At 44.5% G+C, this 15,633-nt stretch overlaps 1 protein-coding gene across 8 annotated transcripts; it reads right to left on the reverse strand.

The window, feature by feature from the left end:
- Window positions 1–1,219: 1,219 nt before the first annotated feature.
- Window positions 1,220–15,299, reverse strand: LOC120046525 (nuclear factor NF-kappa-B p100 subunit-like). 8 transcript variants are annotated; one of them, XM_038991833.1, is made up of 27 exons: window positions 15,077–15,299; window positions 14,737–14,905; window positions 14,428–14,579; window positions 12,500–12,626; window positions 10,160–10,229; window positions 8,348–8,390; window positions 8,122–8,227; window positions 7,761–7,801; window positions 7,302–7,400; window positions 6,837–6,991; window positions 6,525–6,637; window positions 6,181–6,339; window positions 5,890–5,994; window positions 5,685–5,770; window positions 5,419–5,557; window positions 5,135–5,269; window positions 4,812–5,006; window positions 4,559–4,700; window positions 4,330–4,444; window positions 3,997–4,204; window positions 3,458–3,627; window positions 3,254–3,356; window positions 2,844–3,055; window positions 2,648–2,711; window positions 2,395–2,561; window positions 1,953–2,064; window positions 1,220–1,838 (listed from the first exon to the last, which is right to left on the reverse strand). In XM_038991833.1, exons 5-27 carry the CDS (start codon window positions 10,183–10,185, stop codon window positions 1,762–1,764), a joined length of 2,772 nt encoding a protein of 923 aa, XP_038847761.1. In that variant the 5' UTR covers window positions 10,186–10,229; window positions 12,500–12,626; window positions 14,428–14,579; window positions 14,737–14,905; window positions 15,077–15,299; the 3' UTR covers window positions 1,220–1,761. The 8 variants fall into 8 exon arrangements, with proteins under 8 accessions (XP_038847761.1, XP_038847762.1, XP_038847763.1 ...); XM_038991834.1 differs by lacking the exons at window positions 14,428–14,579; window positions 14,737–14,905; window positions 15,077–15,299 and having other exon boundaries at window positions 12,500–12,803; XM_038991835.1 differs by lacking the exons at window positions 12,500–12,626; window positions 14,428–14,579; window positions 14,737–14,905; window positions 15,077–15,299 and adding an exon at window positions 11,096–11,371 and having other exon boundaries at window positions 2,395–2,558.
- Window positions 15,300–15,633: the final 334 nt, after the last annotated feature.

The following is a 15,633-nucleotide window of genomic DNA, read 5'->3' on the forward strand; positions in this document are numbered from 1 at the left end:
ATGATATTCTTATTTACAATAAAAGTGACTCAAATTACACCTCATTATTTACCATTCATTTCTTTTGGGCACAATCTTTAATACACAAGTGAATTTGTCCCAATACTTTTGGACTATGTACAAAAAGTGCTGTAATTTCTAAATGGTTCACCCGATATGGATGAAAATACCCTCAAATTAAAGCGGACTGACTGCACTTTAACCTCAGTCATTGTATCATTTCAAATCCAAAGTGCTTGAGTCGAGAACCGAAACAACAAATTCTCTCTGTCCCAATACTTTGAGCTCACTGTGTATATAGAATGTCACGCCGAGGCATAGCCATTTTCTTCTCAGGCTGGCAGTGTGGTCTGTGAACCAGTGCAGTGATGTCACCAGAGCTTGCTGTTCCAATGGGAAACAATGGCCACAGGTTGTACTGTATGAGTAACAGGAGTGCGTGATAGTTATCTGGGTGTCATCATAGACCCACAGTGATCACCGCTTCCCCCCCAATGTTAAAATTTGACCACGGTGATGTGAAACATGATTCCGTGCGTGAGGACCCCCACTGCAATCAGAAAGAGATGATTATGTTGTTGAGTTAGGCATCCGCACATATGGCTGTTTGAATAAAATTGCAGAAATGTGTTAGTGTAACTGATGAGTGCCCTTGCCTCAAACTATTATCTAGGCTTTAGCTCAGCGGGCTAACAGTCTTGTTGCTCAGAGGACACGGTTCAAGCTCAGTTGGCCACATTTAGCAATGTTGGCTGTCTGTGTAATTCTACAGGGACCATGATATGTGCAGTCATGCAGAATGTCACAATCACTTTTGGGTGTGTCTCTTTCCCCCAGTGTAAATATGTGAGGTGGTATGGTGAGAGACCATGGATAGACAGAATTACAAGCCAGAGTAGGGCTTCTGTGATATAAAAACAGGGGTTGTGTGTCACACCTTGGCTTAGATATTCTACTTCAACAGTAGGCCCTATTTCTTTTCTGCTTATCAGTCAACTTGGTCTTGAGTACTTGTCATTGTCAACAAAAAATATATAGTATACTGCTTCATGTAGAGGTTTTTACTGGACCCCATAGACGCTGCATCTGAATGCAACTTATTTAATTTCCCATTAGCTGTACATATTGTCAATAACACATTAAGATTTTGCTCTCTGAAATATACTAAATGGTTTGTATGTTTGGGGCAAAGGACAAAAATAAACATTTTGAAAAGATCCGTTTTGTCAGAAAACAATTCATTTAATTCAACAGACAAGTTTTCAAAACGTTACATAGCAAACCTTCCACATTTGAAATAAGGCTGTATAATTATATTTGGTTGAAAGTTAAACCAAATGAATACACAGTATTAGTAAGATATTGTCAGCCAATAAATATGTGTTTAAATTGATAATTCCATTGATCAATTTGATGTTGCACATTTAGGAATTTTCATTTATACCGGGACTTTTTGGAAGGCACAAATGGACCATAAAAGAAAATTGCCTTTCAGTCACTTACCATCAGAAATAACGGAACAAGATATGACGCCACTTAAAATTGTACATTGAGACTTTCTTCCCTTCAGCTCTTTAGGAAAATTCAAACTGGTTGACTGTCAGTCATGGCAGAGAGAATTCTGCATTCATCAGTAGAGGCTTGGGTATGACATCAGATTCACAATGTGTGTGCTGAACAGAGTTAGTCATATCTCCATGATGAAACGTTGGGGTGAAACCTCCCTCACACAAGGGTCTTACCCCTCACCCTTCCTGCTGCTCACTGGTTGGCCAAGGCTGGCTCCTCCATCTCCTCCTCCATTGGCTGACTAGCAAAGCCACTGTCCACCGTCTGATCTGATTAGCAGAGATTTTGGTTATACAGTATGTATTTGCAATGTCAAGTGTATGGTAGAGAGATAATGTTTATGACTATATTAGTGGTTCAGCAATGTAGGATGAGTTCAGTACCTGTGTTTTGTTTGTCCTCTCTCAGCTCAGCCTGTCTCAGTAGTCTCACTCCTTCAGTCAGACCCAGAGACTGTAGAGCTTCCACCAGCCCTTCCACTGGACCGCCACCCAACTACACACATAGAGAGATACTGTCAGCTAGCCCACTTGGACACTATTAGTCAAATACTCATCAAGCACAGTCGGGGCTCGATTCAATCCATATCACTGAAGTTCAGCGCTACAGCGCGATTTAAACGTAAATGCAGTGTTCGGAAACTGCATTCACGGTAAACGCCGCGCATGTCGGCTCAATCAGAAATTACCTTTAACTTTCAAGTGCGATATGGACTGAATTAAGCCCTTAATTAATGCATACTTACCCCGAACTAGACTGACACGTGCATGCACGCAGACACACGTGCGCATGAGCAAACGTGCCTAAAAAGCCCCCTTTGCTCACCTGGTAATTCTCCAGCAAGTTGTGACAGGGCAAGGGACTCTCCTGATATAGGTGTGCCAGTGAGAGCATGTTGAGTTTCTCTGCCAGCTGTCTCCAGGGCACATTGTTCAGACTGAGGAGCTCACACAGCTTACTTAGCGTCTCACTGTCTAGCTGCCCTCTTTCTGCTGAGGAGAATGGGAACAGCAGTTAGATTACTAGATAGACCACAGGTAAATGTTCAGAGTCAAAATGGTGACATGAAAGTTCTTACCTTCCGTTTTACTTGATTGTTGACTGGGCTTGGGACTCTGTCTGGTGTCTAGAAGGTTTCTCACCTGTAGCAAGGGAAGCTTTATGTAAGCGCAATGGCAAAAATGCTCAGTCTCTCTATCCACACCACAACAAGTACTGTTTTGAAATCACTTTTTCCGACAAACGTAGGGTTGATAAGACTAAATCAATCTCACCTTATGACATTTAGCCAGGTCAAAGGGCGTATGTCCTGTTGCTGATCTCTTACGAGGGTTGACTTGTTCTCCCTCTGAAAGTGGTGGTGTGTTCGGTAGCTGTTGGATCGCCGACTCTCTGAAATCTCTTACTGGTCCATCCTCCTGCTCCTCATCTGACGAGGAGGAGCTGAAGAAGAGCGGCTCGTCGTTCTCCAGATTCTTGTCGGCTCCTGAGGAGAGGGGAAAGTCGTCAGCGTTCTGTTCACTTAGCAGACGCTTTTCCAAAACAAAAAAAATTAAATACCCCGGCGATCCACAAATTACTGCTCACGCACTTGAATCTTGACTTCACTGTAGCCCCTTTTCTAACGGACTGAGATAACATGACATGGATTGGATGGTTAGCAGCGGGTATGCATGCATCTCACCTGCAGCAATGAGCATGGAGCAGAGGGGGGGGGAGCTGCGACTGGCGGCCAGATGGAGAGGAGTGTTCCCTCCAAACGTACACATGTTTACATCTGCTTTCAGCTGTAGGACAGGAGGGGACGTGCCAGGTTAGATAAGAGTCGGAGTAAGAATAGTATGGGTAGCACAGTTTATATATAAGGTGTGTGTGTCAAGACGGGTACCTCTGTGATGAGAGTGCAGGCCACTTTGAAGAAGTTCTCTCTAACAGCCAGGTGGAGGGCGGAGCATCCACTCTTCTGCTCCGGGGCGTTGATCTTAGCCCCGCCTTCCACCAGCAGACGCAGACAGCGCTCTCCTCCCTTACGAACAGCCAGGTGGAGAGGATGGAGACCTGAGAGAGAGGGAATGAGAGAGATTAAGACAATGTACTACAGCAATAAGCACATAGTGCTCAGCTGTAGTTTTTCTAACTTAAGGCCGGGATTCAATCCAACCTCGCTTGTAGACAATGCGTCTTTTAAAAAGGCATTGTTCCTGCACATGTCGGCTCAATTACGGCCGGGATTGAATCCCGGCCTTAAATGAACAGAAATACGACAGCTGAGTTTATTACTACTGAGACTAAGCAGCAACCATAAATTGCCTTACACACCATTGCTTGATTGGTAATTCACATAGGGTTAAAAATCAGACTGGCCATTTATCATGTGAAAGTCTCATAAGCGGAATAAACCCCTTCTTTCCACCATCCCAAAATCACCATGATAGTCGGCCATGTTGACCAGGTGGAGGTAGCGTTCTCCTAGGTGCCCCAGCAGGATCCGGAGTGTGACGTCGTCTCCGGCCAGCGCTGCCAGGTGCAGGGCGGTCCGGCCGTCCCGGTCCAGCAGGGTGGGGTCTGCGCCGGCCCGGAGGAGAACATCCACCACCTTAACCTGCCTGGTGATCACCGCTAGATGGAGAGGAGTCTTCAGAGAGAGAGATATATGGCGGACACAGTCAGGAGGGAAGACAAGGGCACGTTGGGAATTATCAGGTCGACACTGAACAGCTAGCGGTCTTGTCCAGGTGTGAGTGGAAGAAGGATGAGTACCTGGCCGAGGTGGTTGAGCTTGTTGAGGACATTGTGTTGCTGGATGGTGAGGAGTGTCTGAACCAGCTGCTGGGTCACAGCTGACTGCTGGTGAATGATGGCCAGGTGCAAAGGACTGTGGGGAGACCAAACACACGAGTGAGGCACAGCAAACTCTGTAATGGAGGCAGACATTCAACTCAAAGCTTTAAAAACAAAAGGTTTACTGTGAAGGCAGAGTTAGACTCACGTGTCTCCGTTTTTATCCTGGACCCCACATAGGTGTCTCTGCATTGCCAGAAGGACACGGACGTCCCCAGTGGTGCAGTACTGTAGGAGAGCCCCAGCTGTCTGCTTGCTCATCCGAGTGGCCCTGCTCTGGAGAGTGGCAGCTGAAAACAGGACCGTCTCATTAGCACAACACAACTCTAAATGACTATTTCGCCAACAGCTAGCTAGCTGTAGTTTCCCCCTGCCCCAGCACTGCTCTAAATGTGGCTTACCAATCTGGAAGAGCTGCTGTTGTAGTGGTGAGGCTGTCTGTCCTGGCGTCTGTCCGGCCATCCCTCCTGCCTGCTGCTGCTGGGTCCCCTCAGCCTGGGCAGTGGCGCCTGACATCTGGGCTCCACCGCCCCCAAAACCAGAGAATCCACCCTCCATCCACCCCGATCCATTCATCTGCTGGTTAAACTGGAAGCCTGTGGATAGGAAAGAAACGATTAAGTGCTGATGACATAGCCGTCACAAGGTTTAACGGATGGGGCCAGCGTTTCATCTAATAGCAATGAGACGAAGGGCCGACAGAGACAGGAGTTCAAGTATGTACATCCAGGTTCCTCACCGCCACCACCTCCTCCTCCTCCTCCGAATCCTCCGGCCCCTCTCCCTGCACCCCCAGCCCCTCTCCATTGGTCATTATAGGAGAAGGGCTTCTGCTTTTTACGCTGCACCTCCTCTTTATCTAGGTTACACACACAGAGGAGAGAAAAGAGAGGGAGAGGGGAAGAGAAAGAGTTTAAAGGGTTTGATTCAATCCAACGGGGTCTCTGGCTCTGCATTTCGTCATCCTTCTCCCTTCCAGAAGGGATTGTGAGTAGCAGACTAACTCACCTTGAACTCGGGGAACGTAGGTAAACTGCTTGGGGTCGCTGCAGTCTCCACCTTTCTTCCTTTTCAACTGGAGGAATACAGTGACTTGACGCTCGATCTCGGTGCTGTGGTACGGCGGCGTCTTAAACACAATGGCGTACTGCACAGGCGGGGAGCACGCGCAGTGACATCAACGAGAGAGGTATGAGTAGGATGACACATGCTGCGACGTCAACTGTTTCCAAATACTTAAATCGTCCCCGACACACACACGTCTGACTCCGTACCTGCTTGTGAACATCAGTTGGAGAGAAATCACCAAAGGCCTCCCAGCTCCCATCATCCTCTTCATAAAAGCGGATCTCAATGTCATCTGGAAAGTACACCAAAATATGATAAGAGGAAATTGTGTAAATTGTTTCCCACACAAACTATTGTGAAAATCAGTGCGGGGTGAATCGGCCCCCATATAGCTAGGAGTTGGTCTTTCACCTTTCTGTACTTTGTCACACAGTAGGAAGATCTCATCTCCTCCCAGCACAGACCCACTGGTCTTATCCATACGGGAGATCTTCAGGTTCGAGGCATTGGGTGACTCTGAGTCGAGAAAACATCAAGTTAATTACTGATAACTTGAAATAAAAATACCCCCGGGTGGGTATTGGGTATTCACATAGAACGTTCTTAGTTGAATAATATGGATTAGTGCTGGACTGGAACAAAAGCCTGCACACACCCAGGACCAAGATGGAAGAACACTGAGGTGAAGGGGGCTGTACTCACTGCTGTCATAGATGGGGTTGGAGACCACCGGCTTCAGGGCCCTAGAGAACCCGCCGTTACTGTCCTGGAGGTAGGCCGTGAACTTCAACCTCACTATGTTCAGGTCCATGACCTTCCCAAGCTCCTTGGCAACTCTCCCTATGGCTTGTTCCTCTGCATCTGTGTGAGGTAGACAGAGAGAGGGCGTGTTTGTCGCAGTTTTCACAAAGACATTTATGTGTGTGTAAGTCATGCATTAAGATTTGCACAAATATGTTGGTTGCACATTGTATATCTCAAGTTCGGATTCCTTAGATTTCCTCATTTAAAAAAAACCCCAGTGACATAGGGTTTCAGGCTCTTACCAGTAAAATGATAGTGCTGCCCCCCTTGCCTCCTCTTCTCATCTCTCAGTCTCTTGCACAACACTTCCCCCACCCCTCTCTTAGTGACATGAAGGATGCCCAGGTTACTGAACCTACAGAGAGAGAGAGATAGAAACGGGAAGTTAGAGAGATGTTGACATTCGCCAGTCATGTTGCAGCTATTGTACACATAGTCCATTCACAGACTATGTGAAATGAATCCAAGTGGTACACATCTAGCTTGTTATTATTACCACTGCTACTACAGTCTCAACACAATATGACAATGCTAGACAACCCATCAGTACTCACTGCGCTGTGAGGTCGTTTGGGCCCACATCCATACTGCATATGCCACTCTCCGTGCAGCACTGCCTCCCCACCAGACTGTGAGCGTGGACCTGGGGGGGGTCTGAGTGTGTCACCAGCTGCACCTCCACCCTGGCAATCCCCACATAGTTAGACACCTGGGGGGGGGGAAGAGAAAGGGGGAGTTAGACTATATTTAAAGAGAAGCATGTCCATGCTCTGTAATGATAGACTTTCTCTCAATACTCTATGAAACGAAAACAATTGTTTTTAATTCATAACACGCGTCTCAAATAATCCTAGCATGTCAATATATCACATATACACTTTCGAAAGCTTATTGGGCTGAAAGCAAGGCATCTCAACTCCCTTGAACCAAGACGCCTGATGAAAAGCAGGCCCGAAGCCAGTGAAGCTAAAAAAGACAGCCAAGTACCCAACCATGTGTACTACAGTGCAGTAGCTGACCTTGACAGTTGGATAGGTCCTCCTGTTCCTCTCGCTTGAGGCCCCTGGGAGCCCGCCGTGGGACGGACCCTCACACTCATAGCGGAATCTGAAGCCTCTCTGCAGACACAGGGGGACAAGGAAGTCAAGGGATAATCCCCAGCAGCAGTGACAGCAACTTACTGTAACTTTATAAATCCTGGACTTTCCAACACACCGTCATATTCTAATGGCATTAAAGACCGGAGTAGGGGTTATTTATATTTGTACATTCCAGTCTAGTTCAAAGGGTAATCTCCTCTGGGAGAGTTGAGTTAGATCTAACGTACCGATAGAACAATTGTTGGCGTGAATCAACCCGATTATGTAAATGTCATAGTTTCACAATGAAAAGAGGGAAGAACTTCTGTTCAGTCTTATGCACCTATTTGAACAGAAACGACGACATCATTCCCCTGTTTAGAGCAACTCTGAGCTCACCTGTTTGGGCTCCTCGATGATCTGAATGTAGGGTCCATGAGCTGTGACAAAGAAACACACAGAGTCACTGTCACTGGAAGAGGGTGGCTACATAGAGGTTCACATCCAAGCCCTTCAAATAAACCAGGGCAGAGAACCCACAGAACAAAAATACACAGACAACACATCCATTACATAGTGTATTTTTTTATATATTTTTTTTATGTGTATGACATCACAACATGTGTGCACAGTTCTGAAAGCCATATCAAAAATGTGTGGTGATATCACTTCCACTTGAGTGCACAGTACCATAGCCACATCAAATGACATCACTACAACTCGAGTATGCTGTTACCATGTGTATTACCATGTGTATTACCATGTGTACGTAGGGTAGAAAGTAGAAACCCACCGGTCTCCGGTACATAGGGCTCGATCTTGACATCCACAGGGGGCATGAACTCATAGGACAAATTCATCATCAGCTGGGGAGATCACACGTGTTGTTATTACCGCTTCATTACTTTCTTTAACGCTAACGTAATAGAAGAACAATTTTTTGACACTAACACAGCAAAAACATGTCAATATACTGTAGGTCTTACCTCGTTTTCAAACATTTTCATGCTGTACTGAGCTTCATCCATTCTGAAAAGCGAGGAATACAAAATGACCAAATGTACTGGCTTGCCAAAAGTTTTTCCTCCTTTCTGTTCATGAACAACTAGTCTCCCGACCTGTCAGTTATGTACTGTAGAGACGTAACACATAGACAGGAAGCTGTTTACTTCAGTACTACTCAATGCTCACTTGACTCAGTGTAATTTCCCTCTCCCCCCCCCCCCCCTCAACGACTCAAAACCAAAAAATGTAAGAAAAAAAAGAAAGAAAAAAGAACCAACAACCAAACAAAGATAAACGTTCAATCCCATACACTGGACTCGAACATTGTGGTTTCACTTTCTCATACTCTACAGTACGTGAACAGGGAAGGGTGTTGTAGTGTTCTTTTCTTTTCTTTCCCCTCCCCTCTACCATCACTTCAAGGAAGTTGAGCAGGGGGAAAAAAACAGAGGAAAGCCCCCAGAATACCAGCTCAGTGCTGCCACGGATGTCAGATTGATGCACTACACCAGATACAAAAGCTTGATGTTTTTTTTTTTAGAAAAAGGCCTCAGCCTCTATATTTGTCTCTTTCCCTCTTTCTTTCGGATAACATCCAACCTTCCCTCCTCTTTAGCTTTCTTAAGGTTTTTCCTTCAGCAGCTACCATTCTAAATTGACTCGCAAGCACAGAGAAAAGTTTTCAAAAAATTCTTACTGAACTTAAGTACTGTAGAATAAGGCTACTTGGATAAAAGTCCTGACTTAAACTGATGTTAACTGAGGGTCGCTCTGGATAAGAGCATCTGCTAAATGACTCCCTGAAACAGTCTTCCGACTCTGAACAATAGGGAAAATCCCTGCCAACAAAGGGCCCTATTCTAGAATAATGTACCTGCATCTCCTGTGCTCGTCAGGTTCTACATTCTTTGTCAGTTGCTTCCACTGACTGGGCCTTGTTCATGTTGTAGGTATATATGAAATGTGTAACATTGTCATGCAAACTGTCAGAGTGTCATGATGATGAATTGACAGTAAATCTGAGGTTTGATCAATGCCAGCAGTGACATCTGTCATCTATAACAGAAACTGTGGTTGTCACAATACCAGTATTGCGATAAGAAAGGAAGGAAACAAAAACATGAAGCAGACTTAATTTCTTGAGGCTAACGGTCCTAATTTTGTCCTAAAAAAGTCCTAAAAACTGCCTTATGGTTGTCACCCAGAGTCAATTGTTTATTTAGCAAAAGTAGGTTTTAAAAAAGGACCATAGAGTGAAATCTGCTTTGTGTTTTCGCCAAGGAAAATCTGGTATTGTAGTATCGCAATAGAGGTATCGTGACGACACTAAACAGAACCGAGCCCTTACATTCCGAGTGGCATAAGAGAACGACGTGTGGGTATATCAGAAGACTCAAGAATGTGCAACTATGCATGACCAGATTAATACGGCAAAGACAACTAGATACAAGTTGGCAAACACCACCGCAGCAGCAGAAAGCTTAACATAGCCACCATTTAACTCTAAATACGTTGGAAAGGGCTAGACCTACTCCACCTCAGCTATCAAAGCTAGAGTACAGCAGAATTAGCCAAACAGTCAATTGTATTTGTGTGTGTGACTTAAATTTTACACCAAAACATGTACAACCATTTACGGTCGATTCCTTTAAAAACAGACCTCAGGTCCTTGAACTGGACCCATAGTCCCAGTCTGTTCAAAAATGACCCCAATCAACTGGAGAGAACAATCAGCTGTCAAAGACTGTAGAGACCAACAAAAGCAGCACAACAATCACAGCAGCAGTACATACCTCAGTGCTCCAGACATGATGCCCATCAGTGGATCATAGATGATGATATTTCAGGCTCACTGTCACCTCCCTGCAATAAAATGAACCTGCTGTTATTAGTGCATTGGGTATTTCCTGTGGGTTTAACATCATCCCACTGTCTGCCACTACAACCTCCACTAGTAGCTAACTGCACAGCAAGTGTGTGTGCTCATATCCAAATGGTACAGACTAATAGCAAAATTTCCAGGCTGCTGCTTGCTGAGATGGGGACAAACCCACAACCCACTTTTCCCCATGAAACAATCCTGAACAAATTAGAATGCAAATCACAGACAAGCAGTTGGAAGCAAAGTCTATATTAGGCCATTAAAGTTGTATCATTAGCCATAATTTATACAATAGCCACAACTTTCCAGCAAGATAGGCTTCTTGTCAAATGAGTTTAAGAGAGTGACAACTGTCATGGATTTGGGAAATTCCACAATAGAGTGTTACTGGGGCTCCCTGATTTTTCACTTTAAAATATATTTACTTGAATAACAGTGCAGATGCAAAGTTGGGTAACAGAATTACGGTTTGTGCCGCCATTCTGTTACGTAACTTCGCATCTGCCCTGCACTGTTATTCGTGTAGGTATTTTTGTAAAATGTTCAGTGGACATTGTTAGAAGTAGTCCTTGTGCATAAAGTTGTATTGTTTGTTTAACTTTGTAATCATTGGTTTTTAATTTGACATACATTTAAGTGAAAAAAAGTGTCTCCGCATCACTGTTACCACGGAATTGCCCCATTACCCTTGCATGTTATAAGCTATCACTTTCGACTGGTTTTAATGTAACGTTATATGATTATAAACCTGTAGCAGGGAACAGACTACAATAGGCTACATACACCACAACACACATCAAACTGCATTTTGACACAACAGACAATAACTGTTTATGCAATTCCGTACCTTTGAAGTCCTTGAACTTGATTCCACCTCTACGCAAATGAACAATACAGCACACCTCCTGTAGTAGTAGTCGATCAAACCGATTGTGAAATGTCACCGCGTACCTCAAAAGCACACTGCACACAGTGTTCACTTCAGTGTCAGCTGAAATCCGGGATTTGCTCCATGCATTTCTGTTCCATGTATTTCTCCATCGAGTCAACCGTTGATTGTATCCAATCTATCTGGTTAGTTAGACTGTTATGATCGCCTGATCGCATACCGCCTATCAGTCAGCTGGAAAGCCCCGGAGTGTTGGGGGAATTCCGCAGACACACGTGTCAAACTCGAGCTACCGATTGGTTGTGGGAAGTGACCAAATCATGTATATATACACTGGATGACTAATAGGGGGCACTGTGTTGAGGCCACTGTGACTACATCTTGGCAGCCCCACCATTTTAAAACATATTTTGGAAGCTATAGAAACGCTATTATTGATGTCTACATTCGTTTTTGCCACATTTATTACATTACAAACACCTTAATGCATACTTTTAAATTACATTATGTGAGCTAAACATTATTTTTTTTTTTATCCTTAAAGTAGAATTTTTTAGATTACTAAAAGGTTACTTTCCCCATTACAACAAAACACTTAAATCCATGTAATTTTGTCTTTGAAACATTTAATTGAAATACTGTAGAATTCCATTCATTCCTATAGAGGACTGCTCCTACTGGGTAGTGCCAATATGGCCGAACGGTGGTGTCAAAGCCTCTCAATAACCAATACATAGCATTAGCAACTAAGTGGTTATATACATGAAGGGAAGTGACTTGCCTACAAAATTCCCGCCTTCATTTAAAAAGCTATAAAATGACGTGGCTTGCAATCAAGAGGTGCAAGGAAGAGCGTATTGATGTATTGTATGTATGTATTGTATGTTTCTGTAATAAATGTTGATATGACAACAAAAATGCTACGGCACTATACTGCAAAATTTGTCCACTGAAAATAACTTTTGTATTTCACATGAGGCAAAGTTATTAATATTCCAACCAATTCATACAAAAATAAAGTACATTTTACATATCAGACTAGTACTTTCTGGGATTGTGCCTGAACATTCATCACAGTCACAGATCTTTGAGGTCTCTGTACTGCTTCATGTGTTCTCGATCAGAACCAAATATCAAATCTCGAGCAGTCTGGTAGGGTAGTTCAAACACAGCCCTTGTAGATCACTTGGTAGAGCATGGCGTTTGCAACGACAGGGTTGTGGGTTTCAATCCCATGTAGAATTCCGTGTAACGACCAGTATGAAAATGTATACACTCACTACTGTAAATTGCTCTGGATAAGAGTGTCTAGTAAAATTACATGACATTTGGAGTTGAATCAAGTGAGTAGAGATGACTTACAAATCCAGCAGTAAGAAGTCCTGGGCAGTGGGGACAATGTTCTCATCAGATGGTAAGGAGGAAGGTGTGTCTGAGAATGACAAGTAAGGAGTAGAGCCTCTCAACCAATACCTGCACTAATCTGTTGCTGTGAGAAAGAAAGAATACTGATGGTGAGACCGTGTCACAAACTGCAGATGAGAAAGAGACAAGATGCATGGGTTGAAAGGCACTGGGAAAAAACTCCTCTTACCCACAGGCTGGTGCAGCTTGTCAGGAGGAGTGTCCAGCAGGACAGGTATTCAGCACCAAGTATTCAGACCCCTTGACTTTTTCCACATTTTGTTAGGTTACAGCTGTATTCTAAAATTAATTAACTCGTTTTTCCGCCTCATCTATCTACACACAATACCCTATAATGACAAAGCAAAATGTTTTTAGTTTTTTTTTTTGAAATGTTTGCTAAAAAAACTGAAATATCACATTTATTCAGACCCTTTACTCTGTACTTTGTTGACGCAACCTTTGGCAGCGATTACAGCCTTGTGTCTTCTTGGGTATGACGCTACAAGCTTGTCACACCTCTATTTGGGGAGTTCCCCATCCAAGCTCTGTCAGGCTATTTTCAGGTCTCTCCAGAGATGTTCGATCGGGTTCAAGGCCGGGTTCTTGTCCCAAAGCCACTCCTGCGTTTTCTTGGCTGCGTGCTTAAGGGTCCTTAGGACCTCAGACTAGGGCGGAGTGCACTGGAGCAGGTTTTCATCAAGGATATCTCTGTACTTTGCTCCATTAAGCTTTCCCCTCGATCCTGACTGCTCTCCCAGTCCTTGTCACTGAAAAACATCCCCATAGCATGATGCTGCCACCACCATGCCTCACCGTAGGGATGGTGCCAGGTTTCCTCCAGACGTGACGCTTGGCATTCAGGCCAAAGAGTTCCATCTTGGTTTCATCAGACCAGAGAATCTTGTTTCTCATGGTCTGAGAGTTAACTCCAAGCGGGCTGTCATGTGCCTTTTACTGAGAAGTGGCTTCCGCCTGGCCACTCTACCATAAAAGCCTAATTGGTGGAGTGCTGCAGAGATGGTTGTCCTTCTGGAAGGTTCTCCCATCTACACAGAGGAACTCTAGAGCTCTGTCAGAGTGACCACCGATTGCGCAGTTTGGCCGGGCGGCCAGCTCTAGGAAGAGTCTTGGTGGTTCCAAACGTCTCCCATTAAGAATGATGGAGGCCACTGTGTTCTTGGGGACCTTCAATGCTGCAGAAATGTTTTGGTACACTTACCCAGATCTGTGCCTCGACACATTCCTGTCTCGGAGCTCTACGGACAATTCCGTCGACCTCATGGCTTGGTTTTTGTTCTGACATGCACTGTGGGACCTTATATAGACAGGTGTGTACCTTTCCAAATCATGTCCAATCAATTCAATTTACCACAGGTGGATTCCAATCAAGTTGTAGAAACATCTCAAGGTTGATTCATAGAAGCAGGATGCACCTGAGAAACATTTGTTTTTTATTTTTAATATCTTCATCCCCCTAAAAAAGTATTATGTTTTGTCATTATGGGGTATTGTCTGTAAATTGATGAGGATTTTTATTTTATTTGATCCATTTTAGAATAAGACTGCAACATAAAATGTGGAAAAAGTAAAGGGGTCTGAATATTTTCCAAATACACTGTATGCAGCGACTGATTAAGTCAGAATTAAATTCAGGATGAGTCGTCAGGCAAACATTTTTGTGCCTTGCCCAACCAAAAACATACAAGCATTTCGCATCTGCTAAGTAACATTTGATTTTGATCCCATTGTGTTTTCCTGTGACGATCCAAATAAAGTAATGTTTCTGGCCACAGCCCACTCATGTAGGAATTGCAACGGCCATGAGTCACACGAGTAGGCCCCAACCCACCGTTTGGCAAACAAAACCTGTTGTAGCTGCTCACCCGTGTACTTCTGGGACAAGAGTGTTAAGGTCTATCTCCAGGCTGGTGCTGCTATGTTTGGCACAGGAGCCCCAGGGGGGTGGAGTACAGCTCCAGCAGGCCTGACCTCATACTCTCCCTCACCAGCAGCACCCTGAACTCCCACACAGCATCTGCACAGGAGCAGGGGGAGGCAGCTCACGCATACAGCATGATCTAAATAGTTAAATAGCTAGTTGGATTATGTAATGCATACAAGTAGAACGATTGCTAGCACTTTGCTAAATGTTTAACAATGTTACCGTAAAAATCCCTGTTACTCATTCTTACTTGTCCTGACTTTGCTTTTGTTCCTGTTGATGCGGATGCATTGCAGCCAGGTCAATGCAGCTCCCCAGAGCACCACTGCCCCCTGCTGTCTATCCGCCCTGCTCTACAGTCAGCACAGCCTTCAGTACTCCTCCTGTCCTGGACATGCCCTCTGCCAAGGCTTGCAACACTGGGAGACACAAACAGAGCCAGACACACAGACTGCTGCTGTCACACTCATGTAGTGATGGCTGTAATGATGTCTCATGTAATGATGTCCATACAACCACCTTCCATATCAAAGTCAAACAAAATGCATATCAGACAAAAGGGATAGATTCAGACGTGTGTGTGTATATACCGGTTTGAGTGACAGCTGTGGTAATCTCTGTCCATGTGACCATGCTATGTGGTGTGCGTCAACATTATGCGATCTCCTAGTCTGTGGCGTGACCTATGACCAACTCAGTGTGTGTGACTTAGAGCAGTGTCTGCACCAGTGTGTCTGGCCTCAGAGTCCCGAGATGGGCGTGGGGGATGGCATTAGGATTCTGAGGGACGTGAGGAGGGATGGACACCAGCAGGGAATGCTTCTCGCGCAGGTAACCACAGCGACCGGCCATTCACACGCTGAGACTGCAGAACACAGAAACATTAATTCAACTCTAGATGTAATGTGGGATTTTTGTGACTCAACGGTCAAAGATTAACATGTGCAAGGGGCTTTCACAAATACTGTCACGTAAAGACACACCCTCTGAAACGCATTAATTGTTTCATTCATCACTTATCAGAAAGCTATTCGAATGATCACACTATGCCAAGTGCAGAAAGCAATAGGGAGTGAGTGAATCTACACCATCAATAAAGAGAACTGTGATATTAGAACTTCTAGAAAGGGGTGATAAATATGCCACA

This window comes from Salvelinus namaycush, chromosome 4, assembly GCF_016432855.1.
Source record: "Salvelinus namaycush isolate Seneca chromosome 4, SaNama_1.0, whole genome shotgun sequence".
Lineage (NCBI taxonomy): Eukaryota > Metazoa > Chordata > Actinopteri > Salmoniformes > Salmonidae > Salvelinus > Salvelinus namaycush.

Bases quoted from the DNA above. Each gene is read 5' to 3' on its own strand.
- LOC120046525 (XM_038991833.1), bottom strand. From the start codon at position 10,185: ATGGGCATCATGTCTGGAGCACTGAG. The intron at 4,205-4,329 runs GTACTCATCCTT...CTCTCTCTGAAG, and splicing joins AGCTCAACCACCTCGGCCAG to ACTCCTCTCCATCTAGCGGT. The intron at 2,065-2,394 runs GTGAGCAAAGGG...CTATGTGTGTAG, and splicing joins ACTTGCTGGAGAATTACCAG to TTGGGTGGCGGTCCAGTGGA.